Source organism: Simochromis diagramma, unplaced genomic scaffold (assembly GCF_900408965.1).
Source record: "Simochromis diagramma unplaced genomic scaffold, fSimDia1.1 OVJJ01000131.1, whole genome shotgun sequence".
Taxonomy (NCBI): domain Eukaryota; kingdom Metazoa; phylum Chordata; class Actinopteri; order Cichliformes; family Cichlidae; genus Simochromis; species Simochromis diagramma.
Window position 1 is genome coordinate 11,439,097 of NW_024387200.1, and position 16,211 is coordinate 11,455,307.

At 42.0% G+C, this 16,211-nt stretch overlaps 1 protein-coding gene across 5 annotated transcripts; it reads right to left on the bottom strand.

The window, feature by feature from the left end:
- Positions 1-4,861: 4,861 nt before the first annotated feature.
- On the bottom strand, positions 4,862-15,473 carry caprin2 (caprin family member 2). Of its 5 annotated transcripts, none has more exons than XM_040050560.1 (21): positions 15,307-15,470; positions 14,504-14,753; positions 14,377-14,439; positions 14,205-14,291; positions 13,596-13,834; positions 13,232-13,314; positions 12,367-12,480; positions 11,668-11,705; positions 11,379-11,561; positions 10,909-10,950; positions 10,687-10,815; positions 10,487-10,571; positions 8,848-8,891; positions 8,649-8,756; positions 8,466-8,567; positions 8,241-8,381; positions 7,486-7,627; positions 7,234-7,407; positions 6,919-6,980; positions 6,136-6,187; positions 4,862-5,968 (listed from the first exon to the last, which is right to left on the bottom strand). In XM_040050560.1, the coding sequence occupies exons 2-21, from the start codon at positions 14,735-14,737 to the stop codon at positions 5,394-5,396; spliced, it is 2,697 nt and encodes an 898-aa protein (XP_039906494.1). In that variant the 5' UTR covers positions 14,738-14,753; positions 15,307-15,470; the 3' UTR covers positions 4,862-5,393. The 5 variants fall into 5 exon arrangements, with proteins under 5 accessions (XP_039906494.1, XP_039906493.1, XP_039906492.1 ...); XM_040050559.1 differs by having other exon boundaries at positions 8,848-8,897; positions 14,504-14,750; positions 15,307-15,468; XM_040050558.1 differs by having other exon boundaries at positions 8,848-8,897; positions 15,307-15,468.
- Between the last annotated feature and the right edge of the window lie 738 nt (positions 15,474-16,211).

Consider the following 16,211-nt stretch of genomic DNA (forward strand, 5'->3'; position numbering starts at 1 on the left):
GAGACTCATTAGAGATCATGTTTAAAAATTCTAATTTTATTTGTCACACACACAGTCATACACAGTACGATATGCAGTGAAATGCTTACACAACTGCTCGTGACCTAAAGAAAAAAAGAAAAGGCTATGAATAAGATAGGAAATAAATATGAAAATTAAAAAGGGTAAATTTAACTAGGATGGAATAAAATAAAATATAAAACTGAAATAACTGTACAACACAAATTAGAATGAAGGGTAAATTTAACTGGGAAAGAAGATAAAATATATAAGTTAAAGTTGAAAATAAAATAACTGTACAACAAAATACACAATACACAGTACAGAAATATATAAGAATGTATGAAGAAATACAAATATAAATATACAATAACAGCAGCTGTACAAGTATTAAATGGAAATGAAGAAATAGAAGATTTTTAGGCCAAAGTGCAATAAACTCAGAGTTCTCAGAATTTAAAAGTAGCAAGTTATGGATGCCTGTAGTTAAACTAGTTGATTTGTGTCATCTGGATGTGTGTATCACCTCCATAGAAAAAAACATATTCAATTCAATTTTATTTATATAGCGCCAAATCACAACAAAAGTCGCCTGAAGGCGCTTCATACATACAGAGAAAAACCCAACAATCATATGACCCCCTATGAGCAAGCACTTTGGTGACAGTGGGAAGGAAAAACTCCCTTTTAACAGGAAGAAACCTCCGGCAGAACCAGGCTCAGGGAGGGGCGGGGCCATCTGCTGTGATTGGTTGGGGTGAGAGAAGGAAGACAGGATAAAGACATGCTGTGGAAGAGAGACAGAGGTTAATAACAGATATGATTCAATGCAGAGAGGTCTGTTAACACATAGTGAGTGAGAAAGGTGACTGGAAAGGAAAAACTCAATGCATCATGGGAATCCCCGGCAGCCTACATCTATTGCAGCATAACTAAGGGAGGATTCAGGGTCACCTGGTCCAGCCCTAACTATATGCTTTAGCAAAAAGGAAAGTTTGAAGCCTAATCTTGGAAGTAGAGATAGTGTCTGTCTCCTGAATCCAAACTGGAAGCTGGTTCCACAGAAGAGGGGCCTGAAAACTGAAGGCTCTGCCTCCCATTCTACTTTTAAATACTCTAGGAACAACAAGTAGGCCTGCAGTGCAAGAGCGAAGCGCTCTAATAGGGTGATATGGTACTACAAGGTCATTAAGATAAGATGGGGCCTGATTGTTTAAGACCTTGTATGTGAGGAGCAGGATTTTGAATTCTGGATTTAACAGGAAGCCAAAACAGGAGAAATCTGCTCTCTCTTTCTAGTCCCTGTCAGGACTCTTGCTGCAGCATTTTGGATTAGCTGAAGGCTTTTCAGGGAGTTTTTAGGACTTCCTGATAATAATGAATTACAGTCGTCCAGCCTGGAAGTAATAAATGCATGAACTAGTGTTTCAGCGTCACTCTGAGACAGGATATTTCTAATTTTAGAGATGTTGCGCAAATGGAAGAAAGCAGTCTTACATATTTGTTTAATATGTGCGTTGAAGGACATGTCCTGGTCAAAAATGACTCCAAGGTTCCTCACCGCGTTACTGGAGGCCAAGGTAATGCCATCCAGAGTAAGAATCTGCTTAGATACCATATTTCTAAGATTTTCAGGGCCGAGTACAATAACCTCAGTTTGATCTGAATTAAGAAGCAGAAAGTTAGCGGCCATCCAGGTCTTTATGTCTTTAAGACATTCCTGCAGTTTAACTCATTGGTGTGTGTTATCTGGCTTCATGGACAGATAGAGCTGGGTGTCATCTGCATAGCAGTGTAAATGTATGCTATGTCTTCTAATGATGCTGCCTAAGGGAAGCATGTATAATGTAAACAGAATTGGTCCTAGCACTGAACCCTGTGGAACTCCATAATTAACCTCAGTGGGTGAAGAGGACTCTCCATTTACATGCACAAACTGGAGTCTATTAGATAGATATGATACAAACCACTGCAGTGCAGTACCTGTAATACCTACAGCATGTTCTAATCGCTCTAATAGGATATTATGGTCGACAGTATCGAACGCTGCACTGAGGTCTAGCAGGACAAGCACAGAGATGAGTCCACTGTCAGAGGCCATAAGAAGATCATTTGTAACCTTCACTAAAGCTGTTTCTGTGCTGTGATGAGCTCTGAAACCTGACTGAAACTCTTCAAATAAGCCATTCCTCTGCAGATGATCTGTTAGCTGTTTGACAACTACTCTTTCAAGGATGTTTGATATGAAAGGAAGGTTGGAGATTGGCCTATAATTAGCTAAGACTGCTGGGTCTAGAGATGCTTTTTGAGTAAAGGTTTAACTACAGCCAGCTTGAAGGCCTGTGGTACATAGCCGATCATTAGAGATAGGTTGATCATATTTAAGATCGAAGCATTAATTAATGGCAGGACTTCTTTGAGCAGTTTTGTAGGAATGGGGTCTAAAAGACACGTTGATGGTTTTGAGGAAGTAATTATTGAAGTTAACTCAGAAAGATCAATTGGAGAAAAAGAGTCTAACTTAACATCAATGGTACTAAGAGTAGCTGTAGATAATATTACATCTGTGGGATGATTACTGGTAATTTTTTCTCTAATGATAAGAATTTTATTTGTGAAGAAGTTCATGAAGTCATTACTAGTTAACGTTAAAGGGATGGTTGGTTCAACAGAGCTCTGACTGTTTGTCAGCCTGGCTACAGAGCTGAAGAGAAACCTGGGGTTGTTCTTATTTTCTTCAATCAGTGATGAATAGTAAGATGTTCTGGCTTTGCGGAGGGCTTTCTTATAAAGCAGCAAACTATTTCTCCAGGCTAAATGATGATCCTCTAAATTTGTGACACGCCATTTCCTCTCCAGCTTACGAGTCATTTGCTTTAGGCTACATGTTTGAGAATTATACCACGGAGTCAGGTACTTCTGATTTGAGACCTTAGTTTTCACAGGAGCTACAGTATCCAGAGTCGTACGTAGTGAGGAGGTGAAATGATTAACAAGATAATCGACCTCTGTTGGGGTAGCGTTCAGATAGCTGCTCTGCTCTATGTTGGTACAGGGCATTGAAGATGATAACAGTGGGTGGATTACATTCTTAAACTTAGCTACAGCGCTTTCAGAAAGACATCTACTTTGATAAAGTCTACTCTCCACTGCTGTGTAATCAATTATTGTAAATGTAAATGTTATCAGGAAATGATCAGACAGGAGAGGGTTTTCAGGAAACACTGTTAAATGTTCAGTTTCTATGCCATATGTTAAAACAAGATCTAGAGTGTGATTAAAGTGGTGGGTGGGTTCTTTTACATTTTGAGAGAAACCAATTGAGTCTAATAACAGATTAAATGCCATGTTGAGGCTGTCATTTTTAGCATCTACATGGATGTTAAAATCACCCACAATAATTATTTTATCTGAGCTCAGAACTAAATCAGATAAAAAGTCTGAGAAATCAGACAGAAACTCTGTGTAAGGCCCAGGTGGACGATAGATGATAACAAGTAAGACTGGTTTCTGAGTTTCACAGCTGGGGTGGACGAGGCTAAGCATCAGGCTTTCAAATGAATTAAAAGTCTGTCTTGGTCTTTCATTAATTAATAGGCTGGTGTGAAACATTGCTGCCACACCGCCCCCTCGGCCTGTGCTTCGGGATTTCTGGTAGTTAGAATGACTCGGGGGTGTTGATTCATTTAAACTAACATAATCATCCTGCTGCAACCAGGTTTCTGTAAGGCAGAGTAAATCAATTTGTTGATCAATTATTAAGTCATGTACTAACAGAGACTTGGAGGAGAGAGACCTAATATTTAATAATCCACATTTCACTGTTTTACTCTTTGGTTCAGATGTGGATACTGTATTGTCTCTAGCTTCACATGTCTGAGAACAGAATCACCAATTACCAGAGTTTGACCCCCGGCGGGTGTGTCGCCGAGTGGGGAAAAACGGTTAGACACATGAACAGGTTGGTGGTGTACCTGGGGCTTCTGTTTAGGACTATGCTTCCTCCTCACCGTCACCCAGCCGCCCTCTTTCCCCAGCTGCTTGGGGTCTGCCGGGGAACAGCTAGCGAGGCCTACGCTACCTTCGGCTGCACCAGCTACAGGGGCCTGGCTAGCTACGGGTGAATGAAGGGTGCGAAGCCGAGTCTCCAATTCAGTAATCCTGGCCTCCAGAGCTGCAAATATACTACATATTCTTTTCATTGTTTTGTGTAAGGGAAACTCTGATCATGTGAAAAGCATTGGTCCCAGCATAAAACTAAGTTAAATTCCATAACCAACTTTTTGTGTCATGGAGTTCCTGTCTGTCTACATCTCAGGATTTCTTTCTGGTATCTAACAGCAGAGGGGGTACTTTTTGGCAAACTGTCCCCATTACCAAACCGATTATACTGGATGATGTTGCTGGCTGCACACTGTTGACTCCTCAGACTCATTTAAGTAAAATGCTAATTTATGCTTCTTAACTGGACAGATTGGTACCCGCCAAGTTTAGCCGACTTGTTTGGGAAGTGTACTTCACGTGGAGCTCTATATCACCACCTGTTTGAGAGAATAAGCGTCACTGTGGTTACAACCACTCACCAGTGGCTTTATGTTTAATGAGGCACTTAATACTCATGTGTGGAATGGTTCTTATAGAGCATTTTTGTATGTACTTGAGTAGGGCTTTTTGAAGTTTTGTGAAGACATTTCACCTCATCCAGGAGGCTTCTTCAGCTGTGAACTGGCTCTTAAACAAACCTGCTTAAGTAATGTAACCCAAGAGTTTTTGTTTTTTGTTTTAAAAACTTAAATAATAAAAACACAAAAACCACTACACTTCACTGCTCATCTTTTATTTCAGCAAGAGACCTCTTTTATACCTTCACAGTAGACAGTGCTACAATTTTGCCTTTAGTGTTTGACACCACACCCACCACCAAGAACAATCCTTTCCTCAGTAAGAATGAATGGATAGGAGCACAGCATCAAGCAAAGTGCTGCAAATACAGTTTGTCAATTCACCTGATATCTTGAACTAAATGAATGACTTGAGGTTAACATCTGGTCAATGCAAACATTCATTGAACAAAAAAGGCACAAAATGATTCCATTCTTGCAGGTGCCGCTTTACAGCAGACGGTGTAACTGTATCAGTCAAAGTGGGAGTTCATCACAATGGTTTTTATTTGGTCTGCCTGGTTTATCAATTGGTAACAGACCCCATTTGAAAACAGGTAAGTTGTGTAAGTGGTCAAAGTGTATAATCTATACTCTCACCCATGTTGTGAACAAGTTTTATGCATTAGCATGCAGCCTGACCACTATACTCAAATGTCAGTGCAGTCACCATTCAATGCAAAGCAAACAGTCCACACACTGGAAGAAGAGTCCCATCAGGCTGACTGCTACTCAATCCTGGTACAGCAGAAACCCAGAGAAGGTGCTGTACTTCCAAGTGCTGCCATAGATGGCTCCACGATGCAACCTGAGCCACACCTGGTCTCCTTGGAAAAGCGGCAAAATGGCGTGGTTGCTGGCCGTTTCATGGTCTGGGGCTCCATCGTTGGCGTATGCCGACACCATCACCTCCTCGTTGCGCATGAGGTTAATGTAGAGTGGCACATTGATGGCAAGCTTCAGGATGTGGAAGATAAAGACATAGGTTCCATTCACAGGGCAGGTAAAGCGGCCAATGTGGGTATCGTACATCTCCCCTAGGTTGCTATGGAGCTGGTCAAATACAATCGGCTGGTCGAGATTTCCCGGAGCGAAGTTGGCAGTGCGAGAGGCAGTGAAGGCCACTCGCAGAGGCTGGGAGAGTGGGTAGAGCTGCATAGGCAGCAAGGCGGTGTGGTGGTGTCCATGTGGAGTGAGTGGGACCTCCACAGTGGAAACAGACAGGGAATCCCCATGACCCGAGTCCACAATTGTGAACGCTCCCTCCCTGTCTGGGCTGCTCACCTGAGAAGAATCACTCCAGGCTGCTGTGGAGTTGAAACGACACAGAATGCCATGTTGATTATTTTTAACTGCAGGAAGAAAACATCAAATCACAAATTTGAGAATTTGGCTGTGGAAATATGTTGGTGGCACCAAACTTAAAATCAAAAATGGAAGTGGAAGCTGTAGCAGAAAAGACAATGGTTCCTACCACTGTTGTTATGTCTCCCTGCTCGCCTGTAGTTGTGCTGGTACCCCGAGTCCTGAGAAAAAGGCCACAGAAGCACAACAGTGACTTTTACACAGAAGGAAACAAGGACAGAAGATGAGCTTGGTATAAAATCTAAGTTTAAAAATAAAAATTCTGTAAGATGGAAAATTTTGCATCTTCATTCAAGTTGCAGAGTCATCTCTGTGGTCGTCTCTTTTCAGTTGATTTTCATGGAATGGGCCCTCTATACTTCCTGCTTTGAATCTAAATTGTGAGCAGCTGTCTGACAACGAATTTTATATTTTGTTCAAAAATGATTTTATATAAAAGTCAGGCATTGTTCAAAGCTTTTGGTGAGTGCTGATGATTACTTGTTATGGCAACCAACAGTCAACATATCCCACAACTGTTTGCGATTGTGGAGCCTACTTTGTATAAGCAAATACACTTCTACACACTGCTTCTGATGATCTACTTGATTATGAATTTTAAAGCTGCAAACTTCCTCAAAACAGATTGTGCTTACAGAAAAACTGCCCCCATATAGAAACAAAACGTGTTCCCTTTCCACATGAACAGACTAGTATGAAAATTGCAGGACTTGAATAAGTTGTGCTTTTACTTAGTGAGCAGCTTCACTTCTGTAAATAAATTGATTTGCTTGTCAAGTAGGTTTCCCATCCTTTACTTGGGTCATTTAATGAAATTCCTTTTTGGTTTATGGCCGTATTTAATCCATATTTGTGCTGGGATTATAAAATGTTAAAAGATAGGTTGACTTACTCTAGCTGCATAGAGGAGGGGACCAGAGTCCCTGAGATGAGTTGGAGAGATGTAGGATCCTCCTGTAATCAGAAACTAGTTTAAGAAAACCTCAGTTTAAATTGTGCCAGTTCACAAAGATGCTTGATGAGAAGGTCATAACCCCACAATATTAAGGAAAACTTCACACAGAAAACACTTTGTGGTTGTAGGGAAGAAGAACTCCCTTTTAACAGGACGAGCCCTTCTGCACAGAGGCACAGCCACAGCTTGGGGTGGGGTGAGGAAAACCACCACAAACAAAACAAAAACAAAACAAAAAAACAAGACCAATACCTCGTTGCCACCCAGAGGAGCGAAAGGTTTGAGCCAGTGCCTTGCCACCACGTGCCATACCTCTCACAGAGCCTCTGGTGTAGTATGATTGGCTGGGTCTATTCACACCACCCGACTGGCTTGGAGACTGAAAGATCTGTCCACCATGACCCACCGAGTAATCCGACTGGTACACTAGAGAAAATGCATCTCGATGATGACGACCGGACTAGCAGTGAGGACACAAAGCCAAGAATGCAAAACTCAACATACCTGGCTGTGCCTCCTCCTCTGAGAGGGCAAACTCGGGTGGTGTCTGGGTGCTGGCAGTGGTGTATCTGGGCTCAGTGAAAACAGAATCTGGTTTATAGTTCACCTCCCCCGTCTGAGTTAAAGAGGTGCTCACTTTAAAGACCTACAGAAAGCAGAAAAAACACAACCAACAAAAACCTTGAGGAGCTGTTTTTTTTTGGAAGTCACAAAACAGACATTGAGAAAATGTAGGCTAATGAGCTTGTTTAGCATTCATACATCCATAAGCTGTATGGGTGTTTAATAGTTAGTACCACAAACTATTAAAATATTAGAATCTTACTTTCCAGAACTGAACCACAAAAATATTTTAGATGAGATGTCAATTTTAAATACGATGGTTCATGCACATGGTTCTCAAAAATTACCCATCTTAAGACTTCCACCAACTTTAAGTTTGTGAACACCCAGAGACTACAGCTGGAACAGCAACACATGTTCAGACACCCAGTAAAATGGAGATATAATACCCACTAACAGCCTTTGACCCATTTGCTGACGCCACAAGATCTTTAATCAGAATCTCTTATCCTGAGCTGCACCATATGTGAGAAGTCTCAGCTCTTCTATTTCTTGCGTACAGTGAGATCTTATCTCACCTCATTTCTTTTTATATTAACACCGTCTGAATCGCATCTCAGAGAGGAGCTACAGCCCTGCACTTTGACTTTAGCCACCAATGATCAAAGTCGGAATGATACTTTGATGAAACTTACTGACTGGATGTTCTGAAACTGTGCAGAGGTCAGAGATCGCCTGGTGGGCGGTGTAGAGAAAGTCTGTCCCTGAGGGGGGGTGGAAGCGCAGGATGTTACCCCATTACAGGGCGACTGCTTCCCTGAATCTGTTACTGGTGTCTGGGAAGGTTAAAAGAAACAAAATGAAGTATTCTGGCAACACTTCACAGAAGAAGTTCTCCGATGGTGGCTAAACTAATCTACCGTAGGACAGCTCTTCTCCTCCAGATTGCTGGAGGCAGTCGACTCCCGGCGAAACAGTGGCGGTGAAGGAAAAATCTCTTTTTCAGCCAACTGGAGAGACTCCTAGATTGACAACAAAGCTTAAGAGAGGCACACAGAATGAATGCAGAGTATAACTTTATATTGAAATGAATGGCTCCTTACATGAGGTAGGGCCTTTGGGGAAAGTTCTATGTCACAGGTCTCCAGGCTCCGATTTCCATTGGTCAGACTGACTCTGCGCTCTGTAAGCCTGGTGGGCAGTGGAGTGGACTGAATATAGGAAAGGTGGATATGTCACAACTAAAAACTGTTCTCATTTTTAGTCACACCTGCTTTGTTAAAAAGGAAACGAGCTCCTTACATGCATCGCTTTGGGTAGGACATCAATTGGGCTTCTCAAACCTGCTTTAGCTGTTTAGGTGAGATGGAAAACAAAACAAAAAATATTAGGAAATTTATTCCAAAAAAAAAAACAAAAAAAAAACCTAAGCAATATTTCTTTTGTATGACTAAAAGACCGACAAACTGCTAAAACACAAATCACATTTGCATATACTGCTAGTACATTTATAGGCCACACCCAAGCCTGCAAGCGCTTTCCTGAATATTACGTTTAGAATAGATTTAAATGTCTTTTTTTAGTGTATTTCACCGTTCTGTCTTAATCCTACATCTCCCTATAGCAGCTCAACCCCTTCATAGGAGCATTGCCACGCTAAATGATGAACACATTTTTATTGAATACTCAAATGGCTTTTTAATCACACTGAATCGGGGGAATTTGAGGTTCAGCATCGAGCCCTAGGATGGACGTGGAGACTAGATGAGCTGGGAAGTCAAACCACTGATCCAAGTAGAATGCAACCTGCTATACCCCCTGAGCCACAGCCAGCCACGCTGACAATCACCTGTACACCTGGTAAGGTCCAGCACACTCGAAAAGCCTCCCATCAGTGATGTTTCCAACACCAGTAAAGTTCATCCATCTCAACCCTGACAAAACAGAATTCATGTAGTCATCCTTCAAACTCTCCCAGTGAGTTGAGAACTACACCGGCCCCTCTCACCAGTGACACCAGATCATCAGCCACCAAGACTCTTCCCATCCAGGTTTGCTTCTTTCAATTTAGATTCTTTGTTTTATTTTTTAAATTTAAACAAAACTATATTGGATCTTTTGTACACCATCTAGATAAGGTTGGTGTAATTATACCAGACTAAGATGACTCCATCCTAACCATCATCTATTCAACATTCTGCCCTCTAAAAAACCAAAACAAGAAGTTCAGATCCATCAGGTGCAAAACCAACAGACTAAAGAACAGCTTCTACCCATGGGCTGTGAGAACCATAAATGCAGAGTGAGCAGACCTCTCTCATACAGTCACTTTGCCGCTGCTATTCATTCCAGTCCCTGTGCAATATTTCAGCAGATGTGCAACTTCCATCCCCATCCTTCGTGACCAAAGCCCCCACAATGCTTCCTGGAAGACAAACATTGTGTAGTGTTCTTATATTTTTTTACTTTTGTGGTCTTGCTACCTTATTTCGCTGTGCGAGCAACCCTACGATGACAATAAAAGTTCTAATTTTTCTCTTTAAGTACCTAGTCCTTCCAAATTGATCTTTAATAGTTCTCATGATGCAATATAATCACTGCTGCATTAGCAAGCTTTACAATGATCCCAAACACACGGCCAATGCAGCAAAAACATACCTTTACCATTAAAGAGTACTTTGGTTGGATCTCTTAGTTTTCAGAGTTCAAAGCTGTGCTGGTCAATGCTTGTTGGTGGCACCTTCGCCTAGATAAGGACAAAAGGACCTCCTTCCATTGAACGTAAGCTCTGTTGACCTTTGATAAGCTTCTTTTAAAAAGGTAAGGCCCACCTGTGCAGTCTCTCTTTCATCTATGCCATTTTAATTGTTGCATTTTATATGATAAAGCACTTTGTGACACCTGAGAATAACAGACCTTGTTAATTTTTTTCTCAATTTACCCAGAATGGAGGGAGATCCAGAAGGCTGTCTCTTCAGTCGGAGCTGGTCATTTGTAGGCGAGCTCTCACCATCTAGGAGAGAGTCCTGAACAGGACAGCATTAAAAAACAAACAGAGCAATAAACCTTCAGTCACTGGCAAAGCTGAAAACAACAATAGTACCACCACTTACACACAGAAATTTGCAAACCAAAGTCCACCTGCATAAAACTGAAGGAGCCATGGATCTTTGTCATGAGCTCCTCGAGGTGTTGTCTTCTCAGGATGGGATCTTTAGGTAAGGCAGATGCAGAACTGAAAACTTCCACAGGTATATCCATGCCAACTACCTGTCAGGAATTACAAGGGGTTCATTTGTACACCTAAAAATATTTACAGAGCATCAATGTGCGTGTCTGGTGAAGATCAGTTGTTCAACTCACCAACTTTGAATTTTGCTCCTGTTTGGCCTTCTTCTCTTTCCTCTGGGAAGAATATGATTTGAATCACCTGAGCTTTTGAGCCAATACTGGCAGATCAGTTCTTGTAATTTAAGATCAACTGACTACTTTCAATAAGTGCGCTCACCCCAGAGAATTACAGTACATCTGCAGCCCTTCCTTATAATAGCGAGTCTTTGCTGTCCCCTCCCCCAAAGTAATGCAGTCACTGGAATGTTACCTTTGCTAAACTACAGCATTAGTGTTTCGTTTTATTCGTATCTCTACCTACTGAGCTGCTGTTCACAGACAGCCTGTTCTTCACCATGAGAAGAGGAATGCATAAATCATGTTATACTTCCGTTCGATTCATTCTGGATACTAATATAACGAATAGTCGTCATCAAGTCACCCAGTTTTACTCGTCATTGCAGATGACAACTGAAGAGCAAAAATGTTTGACTATATTTTACCAGTTTGCAGTCTGCAGACTGCTTCCTTGTGGTGGATGGAATGACTTTAGGTATTAAAGTGGCAGCTCCTCTCCATGGTTTGAGGACTGCAGTTTGCGGTGATGAAGGTTCCCCTGGGAGCTCCATATCCCAGCAGTCAGGAGGGTCCTGCTCCTTCTCACTCACATATAGTCTATTGAAAAACTGGCGTACAACAGAGCAGTGGGTTGGGAACTGTTTGTATATAAAGCATTGAAATGCAGTCGAAGGAAAGGGTGGGGAGGGGACCCTAAATGAATATTGGGCTTACCTCCTTTGAAACTTCATTTGATTTTGACTTTAGTATGGCTGACAGGGCAAAGCAGAAAAAGAAATATGGAAGTCAACTTTTTCAGGGAAAATATGGCAGTTACAGAAATACATTTCATGTAGTGATGCCTTTTAAAGCTCAGCTTCAGCAGAAACAGGGTGGGAGTGGGATCACAACACTGTCAAAACCCAACCTTGGAGCTGTGCAAGGGCCAGAGAACTGTTAAACAGGAGCCCGAGGTAGGACACCTGATGCCAATATAACTACACAAAAGGAATGTAGATGGCTGCAAGTCGCAGTCTAAACAAGCAAGAAATCAAAGCCAGGAGGGGCCGTAGTCTGAAATCTCTCACCTCCCTCTATACAGTCTTATATTGCAGATCGACTCAAACTCATTTTTCAGCACATGAAGTTGTTCTTTGCCTGCTACAGGTTCTGGTTGGAGTAATACTTCTAGCTTACAGACAGAACACAACAAGGACTGCCACGGGCATTTCCAAGACAGTACAGTTTGTGTCAATTCCTGGACAGGAAACTCAGGAAGCACCAAAACAATGTCAAGGACCACCAAAACTAACCTGGTCAACCCGCTGGTAGGAAAGTACAAAATAAAAACATAATAAAACACTGATCCTGTAACACATGCAAGGTTTTTCATGGCTGAAAAGTTGCTATTGAAATGTAATTTTGGAATCTTACGAGTGTGGCTGGCTGAGCTCAGGACCACCTCTGGAGTCTTGCTTGGAGGAGGTGGAAGACAACTGAAGTACTCGCAATTCAACAGCCTGGTGAGCTCCTCTTTCAACTGTTTAACTGAAAAGGAAAAAGAAGGCAAGTAGTAGGGAAGATATTCTTAGTAAGGTAAATCTATATGCACGAAAACCAAGCGGCTAAAACCAGAATGAAAAAAAATAATAATGTGTTACAGTCAGTAAGTGCACGGTCTTATGGTCAAAGTAGTTCATTTTTATTTAGGTAATAACTCCTTGAACAGAAATATTGTGATGTAAGGCTTTTACAACAACACACACCCTGTGCTACACTCTTGTGCGCGCACACACACACACACACACGCACACACACACACGACAAGCTTCAAAAGCAAACTGCGTACACTCAGTTTGACTCACTAGGAGGGAGCCTGTGAGTGTCAATCCTGAGAGTGAAAGAAAAACTCATTTGCTTGGTTGCCATTCACACTCAGTGTCAATGCAGGTACTTGAAACAAATCATCCGTCAGTCGAGCCCTACAACTCTTGGTCAAAACTGTCTTCAAACTATATCGAGATCCTTTCTTGGAGTGAAGTAATAAGTCTCACTGAATCAAGAATATCCATGTATACCCTGAAAGGCTGAAATAAAAGCTGTGGATTAGAGAAAAACAGAAACAAAAACCTCCAAACGCCTTCAACAGGCTGAGGTGGAGGTTTATGAATATTTTGCTGCATTTTCCTTGCTGTTCTTTGAATTGTAGACATTGCTTTTTGCAACTGGTTGTAGGGCTTTGTGTCTAATATGTTAGAATTACAGAAGCTCTAGAGATCTTTCCGGTTTTTGCACTCACACGAGGATCCAGCCACCGGCTTGTCTTTTCCCTCCAACAGGTCCATGTAGGCCAGAGCCGCCTGCTCCATTTGCTCTTGTAAACTACAGCAAACAGAAAAGAGATGTCAGTAGCTATATCCTGAAATTCAAGCCACCCTGTGCCTGACTAACTAGAAAAATTCTATGTCAACACTCAACTTCCACTCAAGAAGGGCAGAAAACTTGGCTCAGAATTTGTGGCCTCCTATATTATTGTGATATTATATGTGAAATATTGTGACATGACCAATGAGAAGTGAAAGACTCAGGTCAGAAGTTTTAGTCATTTCAGTTGCTACGTCACCTTCAAAGGAGGAAGTTCACCATCTTACGGTCACTCTCACCTCAGTCTGTTATCTCTCTTGACTCCTAGCAAGGTGGTGAGCTGGCTCAGACTATGTAGCTGCTGGCCTGGAACGTATGGTGCCTGATTCTGGCCGGCCAAAAGGTCTCTCCTGACATGCTCCTTTTGCAGGCTAGCAAGGAGGTGCTGGACCTGGAGTACAGTGGCCAGACGTCGCCTCTCTTCCTCCACTATAGCTACTTGCTCCTTCTTCATGGCTTTCCTCTGGGCCTTAATCAGCTGCAGGGGAAGATTAAAGGAGTTTTCAAATTCTATAGCTAGTTGTGAGACTTCTGACTATACAGCAGTTTAATTTATATAATGCATATGAAGACATGAACGTGCATTTATTTACAAAGTACAGTTCAATTGCAGTTTTAGACCAGATCGACATCAAAACAAAGGAAAGACAAAAACAAAAGGAAAAGCACAGGTTACATTTCTAACTGGGTGGGCAGCCTACAGCCCACCAATATCATCAGATTACCAGGTGTAATTTTGGATATGCTTATCTAATGCACCGGAGCCAAACACAGCACAAGCAACCTAATACCCAGGGCATAATAACGCCTCGCCAGGATATAAAGACAAAGTGACCAGACACATTTACATTCTGAGTCAAGCCATCCAGGGTTTTGTGGAGCTCTCGTGCAAAGTCCAAGTTGTGCAGCACCTCCTCATACTTTTCCACAGCCGCCTAAAATGGAAATCGAAAGCTCAAATCACCAGTGCAGGTTCTAGAGACAGAGCTGATTTAAGAAATCACTACTAGTTGGACTCACCATTTGATCTTTGTTTAGAACCTCACCCTGCTTCAGTCTCTTCCTGTAGCCGAGCAGTTTCAGCTGCGGGGACAACACGCGTCACAAACAGCAGGCGCCCACTTTTACAGCACTGTCAGAAACTTACCTTCTTTTTCTCTAGGTTGCGAATTTTGTGTTTGAGGCAGATGAGGCCATCTTCTATGTAGGTTTCATAGCCGTAGTAAGCAGTGGAGATTTCCATGTTGAGCTGCAGCGTGTTCAACCCAGCAGGTGAGCCCATCTTCAGGATACCATCAGTGACAGAGTCCTCTTCTCTTCCTTTTGACTTCTCAGGTGGAAAGGTGATATCCAGGGTAGGTGAAGGAGATAGCTGCACCATAGTGAGCTCCACACTGCTATGAAAAAAACAAAACATCATCAAAGCTGGAGAGGAAAGAGATCCTGTTGTTGCTTGCAGTGTTTCAGTAGAAACAGTGGCTGGGTGGACAGAAGAGTTTGGGCAGCCGCCAACCCCGTGACAAAGCATTTATCCCGGCCACTGAGCAGCCGGCTGTCCCTGGATGAATCATGAAAGGAGCAGAAGCAGAAAGCGCAACAACGCGAACAACGTGCGCAAAAAGATGGTTTTTGTACATTTTCATTTGAACTAAACAGCCTCGTTTAAAACATCCACGTGATTCATTTTAGCCTCACTTGTTCTGCTGACTTGTCAGGGATTAATATCAGCAGAATGGGCTTTATTAAACAACATATGAGGAATTACAGCGTTTGGCTCAAGGTTCCTCAGGCTGCAGTCAAATCCCGATTAAAAATCCACGCAAACTTTCCTGCAGATATCGCGTCAAAAGAGCAGACACTTAGCGGATCAGAACTTTGCCTTCATATTGTCGTCATTTCAAATTGTATCACTACAGACGCAGCAGCGTATCATTTCAAACAAACACCCACCTGGTAGCTTGTAAAAATTCCCACAGGAAGTGCCGCCGGACAGCTGCAAGCTCCAAACCAATCCCCCTCTTTTCTAACCGCGATGTTCAGCTGGCAGAGGCCACGCTGGTGTCGGCTCACACCTTTATATACTCTGCCGCTTTACACATGCCCTGCTGGGGCCGAAAGAAATCAGCCACCCTACATCCGGTTCTAGTACCTGTCGGTGACCAGACCGGATTCTCTCTGAAACATCATTACATCACTTTATAACAATATTTCACAAGTGATTTGATGGATGGAATCATTTTGTGTGTTTTGTTGTTGGTATAAATAATTCAGCTGAATCATGAAATGAGTTTACACGCTGTTCGTTCATGACATAGTTCTGTTTAAGCCACAGACTGTATTTAAAAGATAGAAGTAGTCATCTCTGCATTTAGAAACATCACCTTTACCTTTTCACTCAGGTTATTTGATGTATCTGTTTATTCATTTATGAGCAAAACGTGACCGTATTCGTACAAGAGTGTGGGAGTGCAAGGTTATTAGTTATTAGTTAGCTGTCTCCAAAAACTATTTTTGTCACACAAAGATAGTTAGTGACAAAAAACTAGTTTGTGACAAAAAGCTATTTTTGTCCCACATAGAAACATGCATCATGGCAACTTTTGGAACCAGCCTCAAGTGACCAGTGGAAGAACTGCAGTTTTTGGAACTTTCAACACAAATCTTTCTGCTCTGGAGGTTTGTGCTGCGTCTCTCTCTAACATACATTTACAAAGCTGCACAAAACTCTGTCATGACTCTTGTTTATTCAGCTCCTCATATTTTTGTGTTGCTTTGCTTCCATATTCAGAACTTCTTCAACATGCTGAAATTTATTTATTATTTATTAAACAAATTAATTCTTGAATTGCGTGATA